Source organism: Corythoichthys intestinalis, chromosome 14 (assembly GCF_030265065.1).
Source record: "Corythoichthys intestinalis isolate RoL2023-P3 chromosome 14, ASM3026506v1, whole genome shotgun sequence".
NCBI lineage: Eukaryota > Metazoa > Chordata > Actinopteri > Syngnathiformes > Syngnathidae > Corythoichthys > Corythoichthys intestinalis.
Window position 1 is genome coordinate 77502 of NC_080408.1, and position 18605 is coordinate 96106.

Here is an 18605-nt window from a genome sequence, read left to right on the forward strand (position 1 = left end):
GAAGAAAAAAAAATGTCATGGTATGACACAATCTTGCCGTGGCACGACATGGTGAGGCAGTCCGACTCCGATGCAGCCCACCACCGCAGCTTCAAAAAAATCCTGATTATGATAAAAAAAAAAAAAAAAAATTTTTTTTAAACAACGAACATGAACCTTCTCACAAATACATTAGAGTGTGAATTTACAACAAATTGTTTTGCCTTTTGAATTTTGATTTGCTTTTCACACTGGAAAATGAAATTAAACTGGATTCATTTCACACCGTTTCCATTTTTGTTTTCATGCGGACATTCTCATTCGATCACATCCTCGCCTCACATACTATTTTCCTGGCGTAAAATGTGACGCAAATGTTTTTTATTTTGTTTATGTAAACGCAGTGCACGTTACTCGTAGGTCTGTTGTACTTCCTCATAATAAGTGAGAGTCAACCTTCCACTGAGAAAACCAGATTCTCCTCCAATCAGATAGAGGACTAACCGTTGAAAGAATTGGAATAAAGCCTGTGCATTGGGGAGCAATCAGTCCAAAACCTGGTCTAAAACGACACTTAATAGGGCCCCGCGTGCCTTAACCTTCATCGAACCCCTTAGTCTGACTCACCGAACCCCGGGTTAAGAACCACAGATCTGGGCGTTAAGATCGACGGGGCGGGCGTTACGTCGGCGCCGATGGAGCTTTAGCCTAAGCCGCTAACGCTGTGCGTGAAACATTTTTTAACAACGAGAGAGAGCCAATTCATTCCCAACAGTTTGGCTTCAAGCATGAATGTTTGCACGATTTCCCAACGCCGTCGTCGCGGGCCCGGAACGCTCTTTGCGGGCCGACTTCAAAATCGTACAGTACTCGCTGACCTACGACTTTCCTTTTCACCATATAGCGTTTCAAAACATAAGACATTCAAAAGTGTCCCCGTTTGAAAAAACGCTGTGGCCGGCAACTTCACTTTAGGAGGAGCCTGGCCGCAACGTCAGTTAAAGTGCGTACGACAGGATAATTTTTTTTTTTTTTTTTTTAAAGTCTTATATAGCATTATTATGTCATAACAATAATCATATTTTGAGACGACTCGACTATATATATATATATAACAATTTGGCAAAGCGCAGATGATGAGAAATCAGTCTTTTAATCTGCCGTCTAGCCACGCCTATCATTATAGGGCTCTAGCGTCCCCAACAGGTGAATGACGTCAGCAGGGTCACGGTTTCATCTCATTTAGAATTCAACCCACTGAGGGGGAATTATTCAGAACGAGGAAAATGCGACGAAGAGAGCCGCAAAATGTCATTGTTTCAGTCTCTCTACTCCAATATTTTTAAAGGATATTCTTGTTATCCAAGTATTATTCCCAATTACTAAATAAATGGTATGGTCTGACAAATAACAATCTTGTGCTAAATGGAATATGAAATCATAAAAATGCATTTATTCAGTACAACATGGCAAAATTAGTCTGTCATGTTCAAAACTGTCCACTTCACCTTTACTGTTGCACCTCCCGAACGCTATATTATGCCGCCGTAGTTAGTCAGGCTTTTGACATTTCCCCGCCCCCCGGCTTGGATATTGTAAACGAACCGAGAGGCGTGACAGCTAGCCGACATGCGAATCCGAACCGAGTGACATCTCAAAGTCTTATTTTTGCTTTTCCAAGCAAAAAATCACACAAAACTAGCCCGGACCACGTCACACTGCCGCGGAGTCGTCTATGGTCTTCGCCGATCGGCGACCCGCTCCGCGGAGAGCTAGTTACAGCTCGTTCCCCTGCTACTACGGACAGGAGAGCTCGCCGACGTAGCGGCCGGAGAGTACCGCCGGACAAACCGGCCGATGTCGGAGGAACGCGTAGCTGCCACGTGGTCAACACGAATATAATGAAAAATAATGCTTTACTACACAGCGACGACGTAAACGTAGAGCGGCGTGCAGTTGTTGTGCAGTTAACATGACAGACAGAATGTGTCTTAGGAGATCTTTTCTACCTGCCCATCCATGATGAAACGTGAGTAAATAGTCCTTTATTTAAAGAAAGTTTGCAGCGTTTACTTTGTAATCGCTCTATTCGCGGCCATTTTTAACACAAAGTTGCAATTTCTGATCGGGTTGAACATTTGACAGAACACCGGGCACATGAAGAGGGCAATACACAGGCATGAAAATGGGTCAGGGGTTAAAAAGGTGAGAAAGGTGTGGAGGAAATATGTTCCGACGTTCTGCCAAAATGTCCACCGTCGGCAAAACATCCTACATGTGGCGAATTAGACCATTTTAATTTTTCACATAAGGCTTAATATTCGAGTTAACGGGGGTTTAATTAGTTGAAGGAGTTGATTTCAACCACCATTGACTCGCGCTAGCTTAGCCACTCCGGAGCCCTGAAACTAACAAATAACTGTCAAACTGCACAGAATTTGTTCAAATCATTTCCAACGACTAATTAAACCCCGGCTAACCCAAAGATTAAGCCTAATATAAAAAATTCTGAACTTCCCCTTTAAAATAAAGACCATTGAATATGGCCCTTAAAATGTTGTCTATAAAAGTTTTAGAGCAATAAAACAAACAACACAAATGAATAAAATGAACAGGAATCTTTCAAAGTATTTCATAATGGGTCCAAATTATTTTTCGAACAGATCATGTGACTATACAACCTTAGAGACAGCCGTTTGCATTGCTTAGCCAAAACTACAGCTGAGGAGGCAAGATGGATATTTAGAATTTCTTTATACCTAAGCTTTCAAAACCCTCAACAACAACTGAGCTTGAACCGAGGATTGAGCACGAGCAGTATCAAAAAGTCCTGGCTGTCGTGTTACCTGTTGTGCTGTAATTCCAAGTGGTGCTTGAATTGGATGCTTATAGCGGTGGACAGTCTTTTTGAGCCAGCGCAAAGTTTGCAGCGCACGGGGATATTTTTGTTATCTTTACTGGACAAAAATGTGAAGTAATGGCTGTGTTTCCAGTGTGCAAATGCAGCCGTTTGTAGTATATCTCCTGCCTATTTCATTGCATCCTGGCGAGGTAGCAAGGCTATGTTGTTTTGGCCGCAAACTCCCAGCGCTCACGCATCATGGTAATACACGAGACCCTTTTTGTTCCATCCCCGATTAAAAAATGTGACATGTGATGTCACTCCCATGACTACAGTATTCTTCATTCTACACACATTATGGGGCAATAACAAAATAGTAACGCACAGGCATCAAGGAAAGTAATTTTACTCAGATTACTGATTTAGAAAAAGGAACGCGTTAGATTGTTCTTTACTGAAAGAAAGTAATCAGATTAGTTACGCATTACGATACCGCGTTATTGACAAGACTGCTTTTATATTACCGTTAAATACACAAGCTTGACGCTACCTTAACGGGAGCTATTTTTTCACCGGACGCTCCGGCAGTGTTCAACGCAAGCTGCAACGAACGGCAGTAACTTTGTCATACCACAAAATATGAAAACGAAAACCATTACTCACAAAATTCAATATGCTGGCAAATGCATTCATCTAAAAACAATTGGGAGTGATACTTTACCTCCTCCAGCGAATGTGAATTTGTGCTTAGTACAAGATCACCTGTCGCAATTAGGGATCTTTGACGCTCTTTTTTTTTTTTTTTTTTTTCCTCCCCGCATACAAACTTGTTTCTCTCTCAGCGGCTGTGATTAACCTCAATGAAGTTGCTGTCCTAGCTAAGCCTTGCCTATCATTCGTCTTTGTAAGTTTTTAGTAACTTTGTGTATTGAATTTGAAAGGAAAATGTGTGTTTTGTTTTTGACGAACTTTTTCATGAAGCTAAACTGTTGAAGCTACTCACATGTGGAAAAATACGAGTGTACAACATTTTAAATGTATTCATTTGGTATATTTCAGTTACCACGATTTGAGAGATCAATAAATTGAAGAATTTACGCCTTGCGTTTGGAGTGCTTGTTTTTGGGTTTGCTGGAATAGCGTCACTGACACACGCAGCATCAAACAGGGGAAGGGGTAAGCGCTGCCGCGCCAAGCTAATTCTGGCTGCATTTTCGACACATGAAAAATAACGAATACATACTACTGTATGACGGAAAATTTTAGTGGTTTTGTAACCGCGACGTTTTCATAGCATGGTAATCCGTGAAGGTAACTGGCACATGCCTACAAACGACCCCCCCCCCTTAAATTTTTTTCTCCTCGGATCTACACGATTCACGTAGGTCATCCTTTTTGACTTCAAAACGGCGAATTTCGCCGAAAGGTGAGAGATTTTCATGCCTGAATACACCGAGTACAGCGCTCTTTCAGCGGGGGGGGGGGGGGGGGGGGGGGCGACAAGCCGCCGGTGGCGTCGGCCGAGTGGACAAGGAGCATGTCAGCTACAAAATGCATGCCACCTACGTATTAAAATGATCCCAGTATTTGACATAATACGTTTCCTCACTTCCACGTAAGTCCAATGGTCCCACAGTAGTAGGGCTTGTTTTGGCCAATATCCACCGGTGAATGGGAACCTTTTGAAACCCCAAAAAGGCCCACGCGCCTCTCCCTGGGGCAGCAAAAAATTTCTGCAGCCGTTTGGCTGGCGTGATGCGAAAAATAAACGAATTCATCCGCAAAATCAGCGGAGTCCTTCTCATACAACAGTACGGCTGAATAGTGAAGAGGACTCCTTCTACCGTACATGTCACAGCGCCCTCTTTCTCTACTCGGGACTGGAGCCGGAATTCACTCATTTTCATGGCGCGGGATTCAAAAATTGAATATATACAACGATCGCTTCCACACACATCCAAGCGGTCCATTTCATTCAGGAGCATAAAACACAGCGTGAAATATGAAATAAACATGCTTTTTGGTGCCATACGCACTTTAAAATCCTACAAACATCAACGTGTGCTTTTTGGTGCCATACGCACTTTAAGATCCTACAAACATCAACGTGGCGACAGCGCAAGAGTGGCGCCGAGATCAAAAACTGCACCCACCGCTGCCCCCGGGCACAGATTTGAGCTCCCTACTATCAGCTGTTATTACCTATTTGACAAAGGCAGTATTAATCAGAGTATTAAGGATTCGTTGTCGCGTTTCAACTTTGAAAAGGACCTCTAATATTACACAGTCTACCGAAGATACTAAGCTTACCGCGGCGACTTCGGCTTCAGCCGGCTCAATCTCCAGATCAGATGACCAAAGCGTGCCACGCACGTAGTGCTGACAAGCTAAACGCTCTTCACAAGAGCCCCACTCAAGTTCCGCCATTGTTAAGGTGAAGCCGCTACGCCGGCAGACTCCGTCGGGATCCGCTCTCATTCATTCCTCCGGCCGGCGGCGTTTCATTTTGTCTTTGGCGCACACCCCGGGAACGTCAACCAGGGGCAGATAAACCGTCTGAGCGGCGACGGCGGCCAAATCCCTATTAGCTTCTCGCTCTGTGAGGTCAGCGCAGCCCGGAACGGGACTTAATCGCACTCCGGCCGCTAAAATTAACCCCGGTTAAAAACGCAACTTTGGCCATCCGTCGTGCGCTCGCTCCCTCCTTCCTTCCCTCCCTTCCTTCGAGACGGGAACAAACACGACACAACATTTCAACTACGCCCGTACGATAACAATTCAACCCACTGAAAAGGCTGTTCAAAATCTCGGCACAGATTTCAATCTGGCCAATAAATTGTTTCGAGGAGAGATTGAAGTCATCAACGGCGATCCGTTTGGACCGGCGGCGGGCGATCGTTCGGCGGATTCCTTCGTCATCCGTCCGACTGTATCTGGCAAGTCTGGAAGCCTTCGGTTGTACCTTATCTAGCTGGCGTTAAATCATTGACTTTATTCCGGTGTTCGAGGACAGGAAAACAAGTTTGGATTTCTGTGCGTGCGTGCGTGCGTGCGTGCCATCGCGTGCTGACAATTCATTGAAAAAGCTGCCGTTGAATGAGTCGGCGCAAACGACGTTTGGTTATTTCTCCAGTCGAGAATCTTGCCGATGACTCATACTGTAGGTGAAATAAAGGTAACGACTCCGGGATTAGAGAATAAAGGCGAGGTGAAAAAGACTTATTAGCTGTACTTGCCCATTTGGAATGAGACAGTACTACTTTACAGCAGCGGAATGCACGGAAATCCACCAAAGACAAAACCCACGGGACGGCTAGTAAGAACCACAAAAGTTATTGGTTTTCATTGAACGTCAAGAACAACATGAAATACAGAGCCAGCGATTCCGTACAAGCGACAAGAAGGATTTGCACTTTTTCATCCAAAGGCATCTTAAGAAGCTTCAATCATGAATCCAACTCAAGGAATGCATTATAGTATGTGGATGACTTCAAAAAATGCCTGAGAAAGTTGTTAGCCAAAATACATTTGTGCCCACTCACTCCAGCCACCCGAAACAACAGCAAAATTGCAAAAGACTTGTTGCTAAGTTGTAGGAAAAACAGCATTTCTCAAAGAATACCATATGGAAAGGAATCAAGATTTCACGCGTCAAAACCCATTAATACTGTGTCTGTCGCTCCTTCTGGTGTGCAGGCTCTGGCCCCAAGGAGGCAGTATTGGGCTCACATACTAATTCAACGGGGGTGAGCCTAGGAGCAGCGAGGCGCTGTCATGTTCATTTTTGCCAGAGGATTAGGAATATGCAGCTGTGCGAACCCTCAAAAAATACCAAATGAAATGAAATGGAGGCGTAAAGCCGGGCGGTTTGGCCAAAATTTACCGTTACCGAGATGGTTCACGATGAGCGACGTCATTTTGGCCGTGTCGATAAATTGGGTTGTCTAACAAAACGAAAAAAATCAAGTCTTTTCGTAAGCCTGTCGCCATATGCGATAAGTCAAATTATCGCACGGTAAATAAAAATGAGGGCGGTCATTTTTCCCGCGTGCTTGCGGCAGTAGCTTTCACATATGTTTATTGGCCATCAGCACTCCGTGGAATAAAGTTCAGACGTGCAAAATAAGGAAACACTTTTATATTAAACATTGTAAAACGTTAGCATTCCTACATTGAGGCTAATGGTAAAAAGACAGCGCACTTTAGTCTGCTATAAAACATTGACAGTCTTCTCCACAATGCAAACTTGCGTTTAAAAGGTGACACTTCAAACATCAAAACTCGCTGGATTACAGAATTTCTGAGCGATGCCAACAAAAGAAAAAAAATCTATTACTGATACAACATGCGCGGTGAAAGAGAAGTGCATTTTGGTTTTCTTTCGTTTTACCGAGTGTAAAGCTTACGGTTAGTGGCTTAGCAAACGTACTTCCGGTGAACGTTTCAAAATAATAGCACGTTTTTTTTTTTCAGATTTCTGGAGGCAATCGCATCATCTTCAGATTCAACACTAAGAATACATTTAAAATGACACTCCTTATGAAAAATTGGATTGACGTAATAAATGACAAACTTGGCTTCAAATTTGTTGCATGCGCACTTTGCAGGACAAGAGTCATTTTGGATCAAATTAACACTATTAATGGGCTCTAATTGGCAGACAACAAAAAAAAGACATTGGCTTTCATATTCTGCACCCAACTAGCTTTAAAATGACTCAATAGGGCCCGAGCACTAAGCGTGCGAAGGCCCTATTGTTTTGCAAAGGATTTTTTTTCTTTCTTCAGGGCAAATGAAAACGGCCAATTTGGAGGCCTGAACATGCACGAAAAGTCACCAAAATTTGCACATATGTGCGGAAAATTGTACATTTCGATAATTTTGCAACGTTGCAAAAAAATGTAACAAAATGGCTCAGTGGCACCCCCTTGAAATTTTAAAATTGGCCTATAACATTAGGGTCTGCCAGCGTAGAGCGATGAACTTTGGGGAGTCTATACCTTGTCCAAAACCGCTCCATAAAAGCATTTACACCCATATTCCAAACTCAACAGGAAATCGGTTATTTTGGATCGAAAGTGAAACTTTTATCAATTAACAGGGTGCACATTTGAGACCTTGTCACAGAGGGAGTTAGTTGGATCATCTTCAAAATTGGTGAGACTATTCAGGAGACATAGGAGATCTAAAATTCTCAAAATGGTGCGTTTTCATTCATGGGTCTGACCTGGGCGTGGTGTCAAAGTCGGCCATTTTTTCCGCAAAATGACAAATTCAGTAAAGGACTAATAGCTCCTTGACACAACGTTCAATCTTTTTCATAAGAAAAGGGTTTAGGTTAGGCTAAAAAAAAATCTGTTGACCTCAAACCTGCATCAGGGGAACCTTAAGACATGTGTTCAGGTGCCTGATGAAAAATATTGAGGTTTCGTTGAAGCGGACGGGTCCAAACAGGAAAGTGAAAATGACCGTCAACAATTTGTCTCGCAAAAAACTTTGAACAGTCATAACTCAGCAGATATACAACATATCTGCGCCAAACTTCCCGTGCTTGTTGAGAGACATACCCTGAAGGGTCTTGTAAGGGTCATTTGCATCAACTCTACAGTGCAAACTAGTGGCGACAGAAAGGAGTTTTAAAACAGGCCTTTCCTATTGGTTTTTTTCAACGTAGAGCAATGAAATTTGGGGAGTCCATACCTTATGCAAAACTGTTCCAAAAAGTCTCATGCACCCATTTTCCTAATTCAACAGAAAATCGGGTATTTTGGATCGAATGTGAAATTTTTATCCATTTGTAGTATAGTTTACATTTGGAGGCCTGAACATGCACGAAAACTCACCACATACATGCGGCTTTGCCTGGATTTCGATAATCTTGTGACGTTACAAAAAATGTAACAAAATGGCTCAGTGGCGCCCCCTTGAATTTTTCAAAAAGGCGTTTCCAATTAGGTTTTTTTAACGTAGAGCAATGAAATTTGGGGAGACGATACCTTGTGCAAAACTGCTCCAAAAAGTCTCTTGAACCCATATTCCAAGCCCAACAGGATATCGGGTATTTTGGATCGAAAGTGAAACTTTTATCAATTAACAGGGTGCACATTTGAGACCTTGTCACAGAGGGAGTTAGTTGGATCATCTTCAAAATTGGTGAGACTATTCAGGAGACATAGGAGATCTAAAATTCTCAAAATGCTGCGTTTTCATTCATGGGTCTGACCTGGGCGTGGTGTCAAAGTCGGCCATTTTTTCCGCAAAATGACAAATTCAGTAAAGGACTAATAGCTCCTTGACACAACGTTCAATCTTTTTCATATCTGGCATGTATGTGCAGGATCTCACCCTTAACACGAGTGCATTGAAACATTACCCATTAGGCGCCCCCTAGTGGGAACAGGAAATGCCTTTTTTTTTTTTTTTTTAACTAAACAGGCTCCTCCTCCAAGGAAAAAAATATATTCACCTGAAACCTGCATCAGGGGAGCCATAAGACATGTGTTCAGGTGCCTGATGAAAAATACTGAGGTTTGGTTGAAGCAGAAGAGTCCAACAGGAGAAGTGAAAATGACTGAAGCCATTTTGTCTCACCAAGTTTTGAATAGTCATAACTTCTACAACATATCTGCGCCAAACATCGCGTGCTTGTTGAGTCATACTCTGAAGGGTCCTGTAGGGGTCATTTGCATCAACCCTACAGCGCCAACTAGTGGCAAGAGAAAGTCACTCATTTTTCTAATATATGTCCAGTTCTTTTCAGGTTGGTCATTGTAATTTCAAGACCTTTTGAAATACTTATTTTACGGCCCATGTCCACATGTCTCTGTCTGTTGCCGTGACGACCCTTTCTTTATTCGCTCCTTTTTTGTAGTACTCTCTCCAATAGGGGTTTTTATCTCTTAGGTGTGTGAATGTAAAGAGGCGACTTTCGAGCATGTCAGGTTCTAATGAGATGATTAGAGAGGACGATCTGCCACCACCCTGACCTGCACACTGTCCGAGTTGCGTGATGTCCGAGTTGCGCTAGATTGCGAGGGCCCGTTCAGTCCTGCTTGCAGGCCTAGTTATGCATTGTTTTTGTTTTTTTATAAATTTGAAAATAGTTTGTGTTTTTTAAGAATAACAATTTATTTTTTAATATTTATACATTTGAATATAGTTTGTGTTTTATTTAGGAATAACACCATTGCATTTTAATAGGTGATTTATTAGGATGTGCAGTCGCTATATTCGTGGTTGAATGGGTTTTAAAAAAAAAAAACAAAAAAAAAACAGGCAATAATATTGCAATATTTTATATTTTATGAGAGAATATATTGTCTACTAAAATTTGTTATCGTGACAGGTCTATCTTTTCAGTCCGCTTGGGCTTCAGCTATGCTCATTCCCCTTTCAGAAAGTACAGCCAGAGCGATGCCGTGTGAAGTCACGTGACTATCAGAAAATCAAACAAACAGACGCGCATCGCTATCCATCGATACGCTAACGCTACAAGTGAACGTGACGGAGTCGGATAATAGCGAAATGGCTAACGGTGGCCGGGCCAAAGGCATTTGGAGTATAGCAATAGTCGACGCTCATCGGCTGCTAGGTTGGCACGGCGTGCGCAAATCCCATTTTGCTTCATATGTTTTTTTGCCGTACCCAGAATGCCTAGTCCTTCAATACACACGCGGCCCGACACGTGCCGAGCAAACTGACCCGCGTGCACAGAAAGCGCACGTGCTGGCTCTACATCATGGGTGTCCAAACCTGTCTGCAAGGGCCGCTGTGGGTCCTGGTTTTTGGTCCCACCAATTGAGCGCAGACAGTTTAACCAATGAAGTTTGTGCTAAAACAAACAGCACCTGACTGCAATCAGCTGATTACACTTGTGAGACACCAGATTGGTGAAAAGATGTGGTCTTGTTTTGTAGGAATGAAATCCGGCGCCCGCTGTGGCCCTATGTCTGCTCTACATCATTCTTGGGTGATCATATTTTGATTTCCAAAAAGAGGACACAAATAGCAGGCCTAAGTCATCTCCGCTTAGTCTTATATACTGTACGTGGACTGACGGAACGCATGCACGACGCGCGCACGGGCCACGTAAGCGATACCGTCGTGGTCCGAGATAGATAGCGCGGCATTCCAAACTCGGACTTGTACGAGTAAGTCGACATTCTACGTTGACACAATGCCCCCGGAGTTCAAATTGTGCCATCGCGGAACCCAAATCCCTCGTGTCAAATAAAACAGAGAAGTCATTGAACGTTTGAGTCAAACGTGTTAGCAAAACGCGCAGGTGTCGGTCAAGAGCAATTTTCCATCTGAAAAGGCTCATAATGATGCCACGTTAAAAAAAACTGTCTTTTTGAACAAGTTGCCCACGCAAGTGTCTGTATTCCTACTTAAGCCGAGCTAACGCCTCGGGACATATCACGTGCGCGGTAAAACGAGTCAAAGCAGTTTGTAAATTGCCAATGGATATACAGTACGCCGTCGTCAAGGAATTTCAATAGGAAGCGGGTCAACGACGACCCGCCGTCGCTGACTGTCGGCCTACTTTTGTAATTTATTTTCGACGGCGGCTTTGGAAAACGCTCACTTGCGAGGGGCGATTTAACGCTTGAGGCCAGAGCCCTCAAAATTCAATGTTAGTTTGGCGAATAACAGCTGAGGTCCAGTTTAGAAAATCACCTGGCCCAAGTGAAAGCACATTCAGTCGTGGCGATGAAACGCACGGCCTCGTGGAGTTAAAGAAGCAAGCAACGTGCGCAATTTGAGTGACATTGCGCTCAATAAAGCAAATGGGAGCGGGCAACTTGAAAACGCTCATCTAAGCCAGGCACACTATTCAGCGTCGGGGTGGGAACCTCACCATAACGATGATCTCGCCACACAACCATTATCGATACATCGGTAAGGAAATCATTCTACGAAACAACTCAAAGAGAAAAACCAGGTCTCTTCATCCTTCTACTTCAACTTTAGTAGATGTCCAATCCATTTGAACCGGGAGGGTGGCCGTTCAAACGGGCCCCTCCCACTTCAGTGGCAGCCAATGTCGGGCAAGGAGGTCATACCTGTTGATCTTCAGTCACTTCCTGCTGATTTTGTGGGTCACTTCCAGTTCTGTAACCCAAAATAAAAGCAAGTGACTGAAGAAAGTGACCTAAAAATGTCCCCAATTTTAAGGAAGGAACTCATTTCCAGGGAGTGAGCTGAAAATGCCCCAAATTGAAAGCGATCGAAAAAGAACAGGAAGTGACCAGAAACAAAAATGACTAAAATCAACATGAAGTCACCCCAAAAGGCCCCCAAATTATAGGAAGGAACCCAAACTCGACAGGAAGTCACCAAAAAAATCGGAAATAGTCATGAATGAACCTTGACACCTTTTTAAACCCTATCTCGATTCTTGGCACGAGCGTATCGACGACCTTAAGGGATGCAAAGTATCACGATATATCACCATTTGGCGATTTTGTTTTGCACACCCCTAATTTAGTGACCCACTTTACAACGGCCATGTGCACGCCATGTAGAAAATTTGCATGGCTAAGGATAATTCCATTAATAGCCTAAAGAAAGCAAACGTGACCTGAAAACAAGACGTTCCGCTCGTAAAATGCGTCTAGTGGAACATGACATATTATGCGTCCGATACCACGCAAGTCTATTGAGCGAAAAAAAAAAAAAAAAAAACACGCACACAGACACCCGCACACAACACAACACAACACGCACAGTAAGCCAAAAAGTATGGATTGAGCCTTTTCCAGGTGACATGTACACGCGTTATCAACCATGAAAAACCATTATGCGACTAAAGAGTAAACGGGGGCAAGTTGTCAACAATGCTAAATAGAGTCAACGTTAGAAAGTAGAATTCAACGTTAGCGACAAGTTGACTTGCAAATTGGAAGAGCTGAAGTTTGGCCACGAAGCGAATGAAACGTGACTATTTGAAAAGGAAGCGCATTTTATCGAGAAGTTGTAAAGTTTGCAGAATTGTCGCGTCCCAGGCAGGCAGGCAGGCAGGCAGGCAGGCAGGCAGGACAGGCCTCAAATCCCGGGACCTCCGGCAGGCAGAGCAACTTTTTCGGGCACCGAAAGGACTCGGCTTGGACGTCAAAGCCGCAAACAAGTCCGACGTTCGCACCTTTCTTTCCGGCGCGAGCTTTGAGAAAGTTGTTCAACTTTTGCTGAAACTTTTCCTACCTGCACGGAGTCGGCGGCCATCTTGCTCGTCGCCTCCTTTGAATCAAATCCTACGGGGAGAGAGGAGGGAAGGAACTCGGAAAACAAGAGGGGGGTTTGGACCTTTCCCGACACCCGCGTCGATTTGCGCTCATCTCGAGTGCGCTAAACATCCCATGGTGTATTCTTCCGCGTGGCGGCGGACTGGGAAAAAGGCCAGACTCGGAACTGCCAGTGCCTGCCTGTCCCGGTGCCGTTGTAGAAAGAGGCGGGCGGGTGGAAGGGGGGGGGAGTCGGTCGATCGGCCGCCGCCCCGCCCCGCCCCGCCCCGCCAGCAAACACCCCCCAAAGTTGACCACCGATCTTCACAGTAGTTCCGCGCTCATCACGCCGGACAGATGGGTCAGACGTGACGTCCAATTCAACCCTCTCACTTCAAATGGATCGTCGCATTGAAACATGATCGTTCACTGTCAACTCTCCCCGTCCAAATCAGCCTTTTTTCTTTGACAACTTCCATTTTAAAACATGTTTGTTGGTTTTTCTGAAGAGGGAAGCTTTTTCAGGAACTATTATTTTGGGGACTCGTGACAACTTATCTAAACATAAATACATGTCATACATAAATACAGTCTGTCCACTGTAAAAGGAGAGGAATCGCGAGCGAGACGGATGTTAACTAAACGTCAGTAAATTGAAATTTTGATAGGCAACATGAATCGGCGAAAATTGATTTGTATGAACTCAACACAGGGGCGTCACTAGACCTAAGACAGTAATGGGGCACTAGCGAGTGAAATGATTTTTTTTAGCACTTATCTATCATAAAAAGTCAGAAATAGCGCTTTAAACTACATATCAATCAAACCAAAATACAAGTTTCTGTAAAAAAGTGACAGCTTTTTCTTTGTTTGTTTGTTTTTCAACCATCAGCACTCAAAATCGGGACATTCCTCATTAATAGTCAGTTTGTCTCTGCTCATGCTCATGCTCATCAACTTCCATCTCTTCCTACACTCTGCTCTTGTACTTTGGACAGAAATGGGAATATATCAATTGGTAGATTGTGACCTAAAAGAAGTTCAATTTTATTTGTATAGCCCTATATCACAACAAAGTTGTCTCAAGTTCATGTTGCCTGGGTGGTTACCTAGCTGAGTTCTCTCATTTCTCCTTGCCGCGAGCAAATCTCTCTCTAATATCCACTTGCGAGAGTAAGGCAGTTTGAGACTAATAGAAAAAGAAAAAAAAAGAGACATCTTGTTACAGATTACAGGGACTGCAGTAACAAATAAAGTGCTTGTAAAATAGCTGGCACAAAATTGTTAAGGCAGTTCAGATGGTTTCTATAGAGCCTACCCACGTAACACGTGCTCGCTGTATGCTTCCGCCCACTTGTCCGTCAAAACATAGTGTTAACCTGTTACGGCTACGTACATTTCTCCTATTTACGGCGTGTTTTTCTGCTCCTTAACATTAATAATCAAAATGGTGAAGGCGTGTGTGGCTGTTGGTTGCACTAACAGAGAAGATGGAAGGAGAGACTTGAAGTTTTACCGTATTCCGAGGGATCCAAAGAGGAGAGCGAAATGGATGGCTGCAATTCGACGTGAAAACTGGACACCAAAAAATCACCACAGACTATGTAGTAGTCATTTTATATCCGGTAAGATGCATTTAATATATATTTAGAGGGTTTTGGCCTGACAACCACAATTAAGATCATTGCTAGGCTAATCTCCGACAACATACGACGTAGTACGACATAGTTTCAAATTCAAGATGTTTGTGACTTCCCTTTCTTCCACCATCGTTATTTTTTGAATAATATTTAGCTGGTACCAAGTGAAAGAAACTGGCCTCGTCTACGGGGCTGACAAATAACCACAATTAAGATCATTGCTAGGCTAATTGCCGACAACATACACGTATGTATGTAGTGAGAGTGCTATCGCTAAACCATATAAACATTAAAAGCCTTAACTCCATTGACAAACGACAGGAAATACATTAGACTTGACAGTGGATGTTAGCAATAACAAAAGATTTTGAATTGAAAATTTCGTAACTCACCTTTCCAAGCACAAGATAGATTCCTGCCGAATTTTCGTGGACGAGGACCTGCTTCACCCAACCAGCAACAAAGTATTTATATGCTTCCAAGCTCTTGAAGTTTTTCATATTTTCGTGGGAATAGGCTGATTTAGGCTGGACAAGATAATTGTAAATATCTGCGTAGCAGATGTCAGGCAGACAGGGCGAAGACAGTGGGTCGAAAAACATCGATTTGGGCATCAAATATGGATCTGGCGACTGTATAGAACGAAGCTTTTCCTCATAACGCCTTTCATGCAACAGATCCAGTGAGTTTGCGGCATCAGAAAGCACCGGGTCTTCCATGAAATGCATTTTAAATTCCGCCATCAATTGAAAACAATGCTAATACAGAGTCAAAATGACGGACAAGTGGGCGGAACCATACAGCGAGCACGTGGTACGTGGGTAGGCTCTATATTCATTTTGGTCATATAAACAAATAGCATCGGTATTGATCCAGTTGGCACCGCATATTGTAACAAAACAATATATTACACAAGGCTCTCGTGTGAGAGCCCGTCACTCAAATCGCATTTAACCGTCGCTGTATTCGTAGCCAGTCAGCTAAAAGACGAAGCGGACGGAGAGGGTTGCGGCGTCCGTGGTAAAACCCTTATCATAATGGAGGCACTACCACTTGCAACCCCGCAGGCCCAATAGCTATATCTACTTAGTAACGTTACGTCATATGTTCTGTCCCCGAGCTTTTGTGGCGATGAATAAGCGGTCTTTTACATTCTGCGGGATCATCGTTATCGTGCAGAGGCGCTTAATAAACAAATGACATCATTAACATACACGTGCAACATGAATACGACGTCAATAAATGCTCAACGTCGAGATAGCGTCGAGAGTTGACCGCGGCAAAATACTTGTTGTGTGCGTGAGGCCAACTTTCCTTCGTGTGCGTCCGTGACCAAACGTAAGTACATCTTCCTATTTCTATAGAAAGTTTGTTGTGTTTATTTTGGACTTTCAGCACTGGGGTCTTGATGGCTTCGATGAGTTATATTTGATTCAATTTGTGTAGTGACAGGCTAGTAAACAAGTAGACGGTCAAATGTGGGCAAACTAACAAATGTTAAGTCTACACTTTTACTATACATGCTTTCAAATATATACAATATAATATTTTTTTCTTACAAATCGATCATTAATTTACCTTTGAGCAAGCATAAGTGTCCTTGGGTGATTGTCTTGACATACAGTTGTTTATGTGGTCGACCACAGAGCCTTATCCATAGAGTGCATTTGGTGAGCCTTCTTTTTTGCCTTTGATAAAGGCACCCAAAAAAATTCTCCCCCCAATCTTTCAGTGCACCTGGTGTCAGAATTACAGGAAGCCCACGCTTGGCATTCATCTGTCGGTTTTTTGCTATTTTAAAGATAGTAAAAGGATGTTTTAAGTCACGGCCACATAGAATTCCTATGCAAATATAGGCTAGATGTCCCACTTTTGGGATTTGGGGGCGTGGTTTTGCGATAGGTCCATTGTGATTGTAAGGCAACATTCCCAGATGACGTCCACTCGGTCAACACGACGGTGATGTACGGCCGTTATATCGCAACGATGATTCATAGCGCACCCTGTCCGGAGCACCTGCGCCTCTCTCGCCAGCCTCCGAGGACGGTCGCCGTAGAGACGCCAAAACATTATAATAGCCTGGCTTGGATGGATGCGCAAGGTAAATAAATCCCTGTGACAAGACCTTTTTGTGTGTATGTGTGTTTGTATTTTTATCGAGGACAATGTTTCACTTATGAGACCGTGCCGTCGTCGTCAACATCGGGACATATTTTAGTGACGGCAGCGTGAGCACAAAGAGCTTCCGGTGCCAGACGTGCGACGGCCCTCTCTTCGCCAGTTAGACCATTCGGTAGCCGCGAGTCGCTCGACACCGCGCGACACCGCTAGAGTGGTTTCTCCGCAGCAACGCCAGTCCGGCCAGCTAGGCGAACCCGGGGTGGACCCTCTCTTCCCGCAAACGACCGTTGGCGGGGGGTTTGAGAGCGTCAATGGAGGAAACGGGGAAGCCGGTATCTGGGAAATGCCGGGCTGGGCCCGGGGCGATCTCCCTTGAAGAGGGCGAGCGGTATGTCCCCGCCGAAGCCGCTTCCCCCGTGACCCGTGTCGGGATGACGCGGGCAGGCGGGTGCTATGGACCCAAACGCAGGAAAAGGGAAGTGAGGCAGATAGACCGTGCAAAAAGTATTTCATTAAAGCCAGCAAAAAACAAAGTAAAAACAAAACGACAGGGGAATCCAACAACTCCTAAACAAAAGTAAGGGTACCAAGAAAAGGCTGGTATCAAAAAACTTACTAAGGCTGAGGAACACGAGGGCTACGATGTAGGAACGGGCAAGGATTGAAACTGACGTGAACATGCACATTGACATTGACAATGGCGCAACAAAGAGTGAAAAAAAACTGGGAGCTTATATACACACGCAGACAAGGGGTAACGAGACAACGAGGAACAGATGGGTGACACAAGAGGACGCAGGTTGGAGGGTACACTAGGAGCAGGCACAACAGATGAAATCAATGGGCAATCACAGGGACACTAGGAGGGAGGGAACCGACACAAAAGCTAACAACCCGGCCTCAGATTAAGTGGCGGAAGATGGAAAACGATCATATTTTTTCCTTTTCTGCACCGCGTATCCTCAGGAGAGTCGCGGGAGCAAATCTCGGCTAGCTACGGGCAGGAGGCGGGGCGCGTCCCGAACCGGCGGACGGCAAATCGCAGGGCGCGTATACACAAACAATCTTGCGCAATCACACCTTAGAAGAATTTGAAGTGACCGATCGTTTCTGGAATGACGGAGGAAACCGGGATGACCGCCCGGCGAAAAGCGACACGGGCACGGGGAGACCGCGCGTACGCCACGCAGGTAGGCCGGAACCCGCCCGGGACGGAACCCGCTGTCAGGTAGGCACGCCAACTACTCGGCCGCCGATGACCAGATGATACATAAATATTTCACTTTTGATTGTCTTTTTCGGACCATAGAGTCACTCTGGACTACAAGTCTCACCGGGGTCGCACGAAGAAGAAGCAATAAAGCATCTGTATAAATTGCACTGGACTATAGGTCACACTTGTGGAGGGGGATGCATTTTTGCAAATCAAATAACCAATAACAGACATTTCATCTTGAAATGCAACGGACGAGAACAAACAACAACAACAAGAACGAACAAGAGACTAAAGAGGTGTTCCCATAACACACGAATGCATCCAGGCAGTGTTGCTTCAAGCAATATCAGCAAACCTAGGAACTCGGCCGAATTCTCTCGAGCCTCGCCGGCCGTGAATGTCGGCGGTTTCGTAGCGCTTCTATTTAAGATGACGCTCAAGTGAAATCGTTACTAGAGAGATTGATGTGAAGAATGTCAAGGAATGCGGGCAGGCCGGTGGTGTGTGGACCCAAGTTCAGGGAAAGGGACGGTGAGGCAGAAAAGGCGGTGCAATAATGTTTTAATCAGTGCCAATGCCAACAA

General features: G+C 44.3%; 1 protein-coding gene across 4 annotated transcripts in view; it reads right to left on the reverse strand.

The window, feature by feature from the left end:
* Positions 1-18605, reverse strand: part of pkn2a (protein kinase N2a) — a 61635-nt gene that overhangs the window by 39893 nt on the left and 3137 nt on the right. Inside the window, exon 1 of one of the 4 annotated variants that reach the window (XM_057857400.1) lies at positions 13025-13267. The exons of 1 other annotated variant lie outside the window; for it this stretch is intronic. In XM_057857400.1, coding sequence (XP_057713383.1) covers positions 13025-13045 — 21 coding nt within the window. In that variant the 5' untranslated portion in view covers positions 13046-13267. Of the gene's footprint in view, positions 1-5131; positions 8159-13024; positions 13268-18605 lie in introns of those variants that run through there. 2 more of the 4 variants (XM_057857399.1, XM_057857398.1) reach the window with 2 other exon arrangements.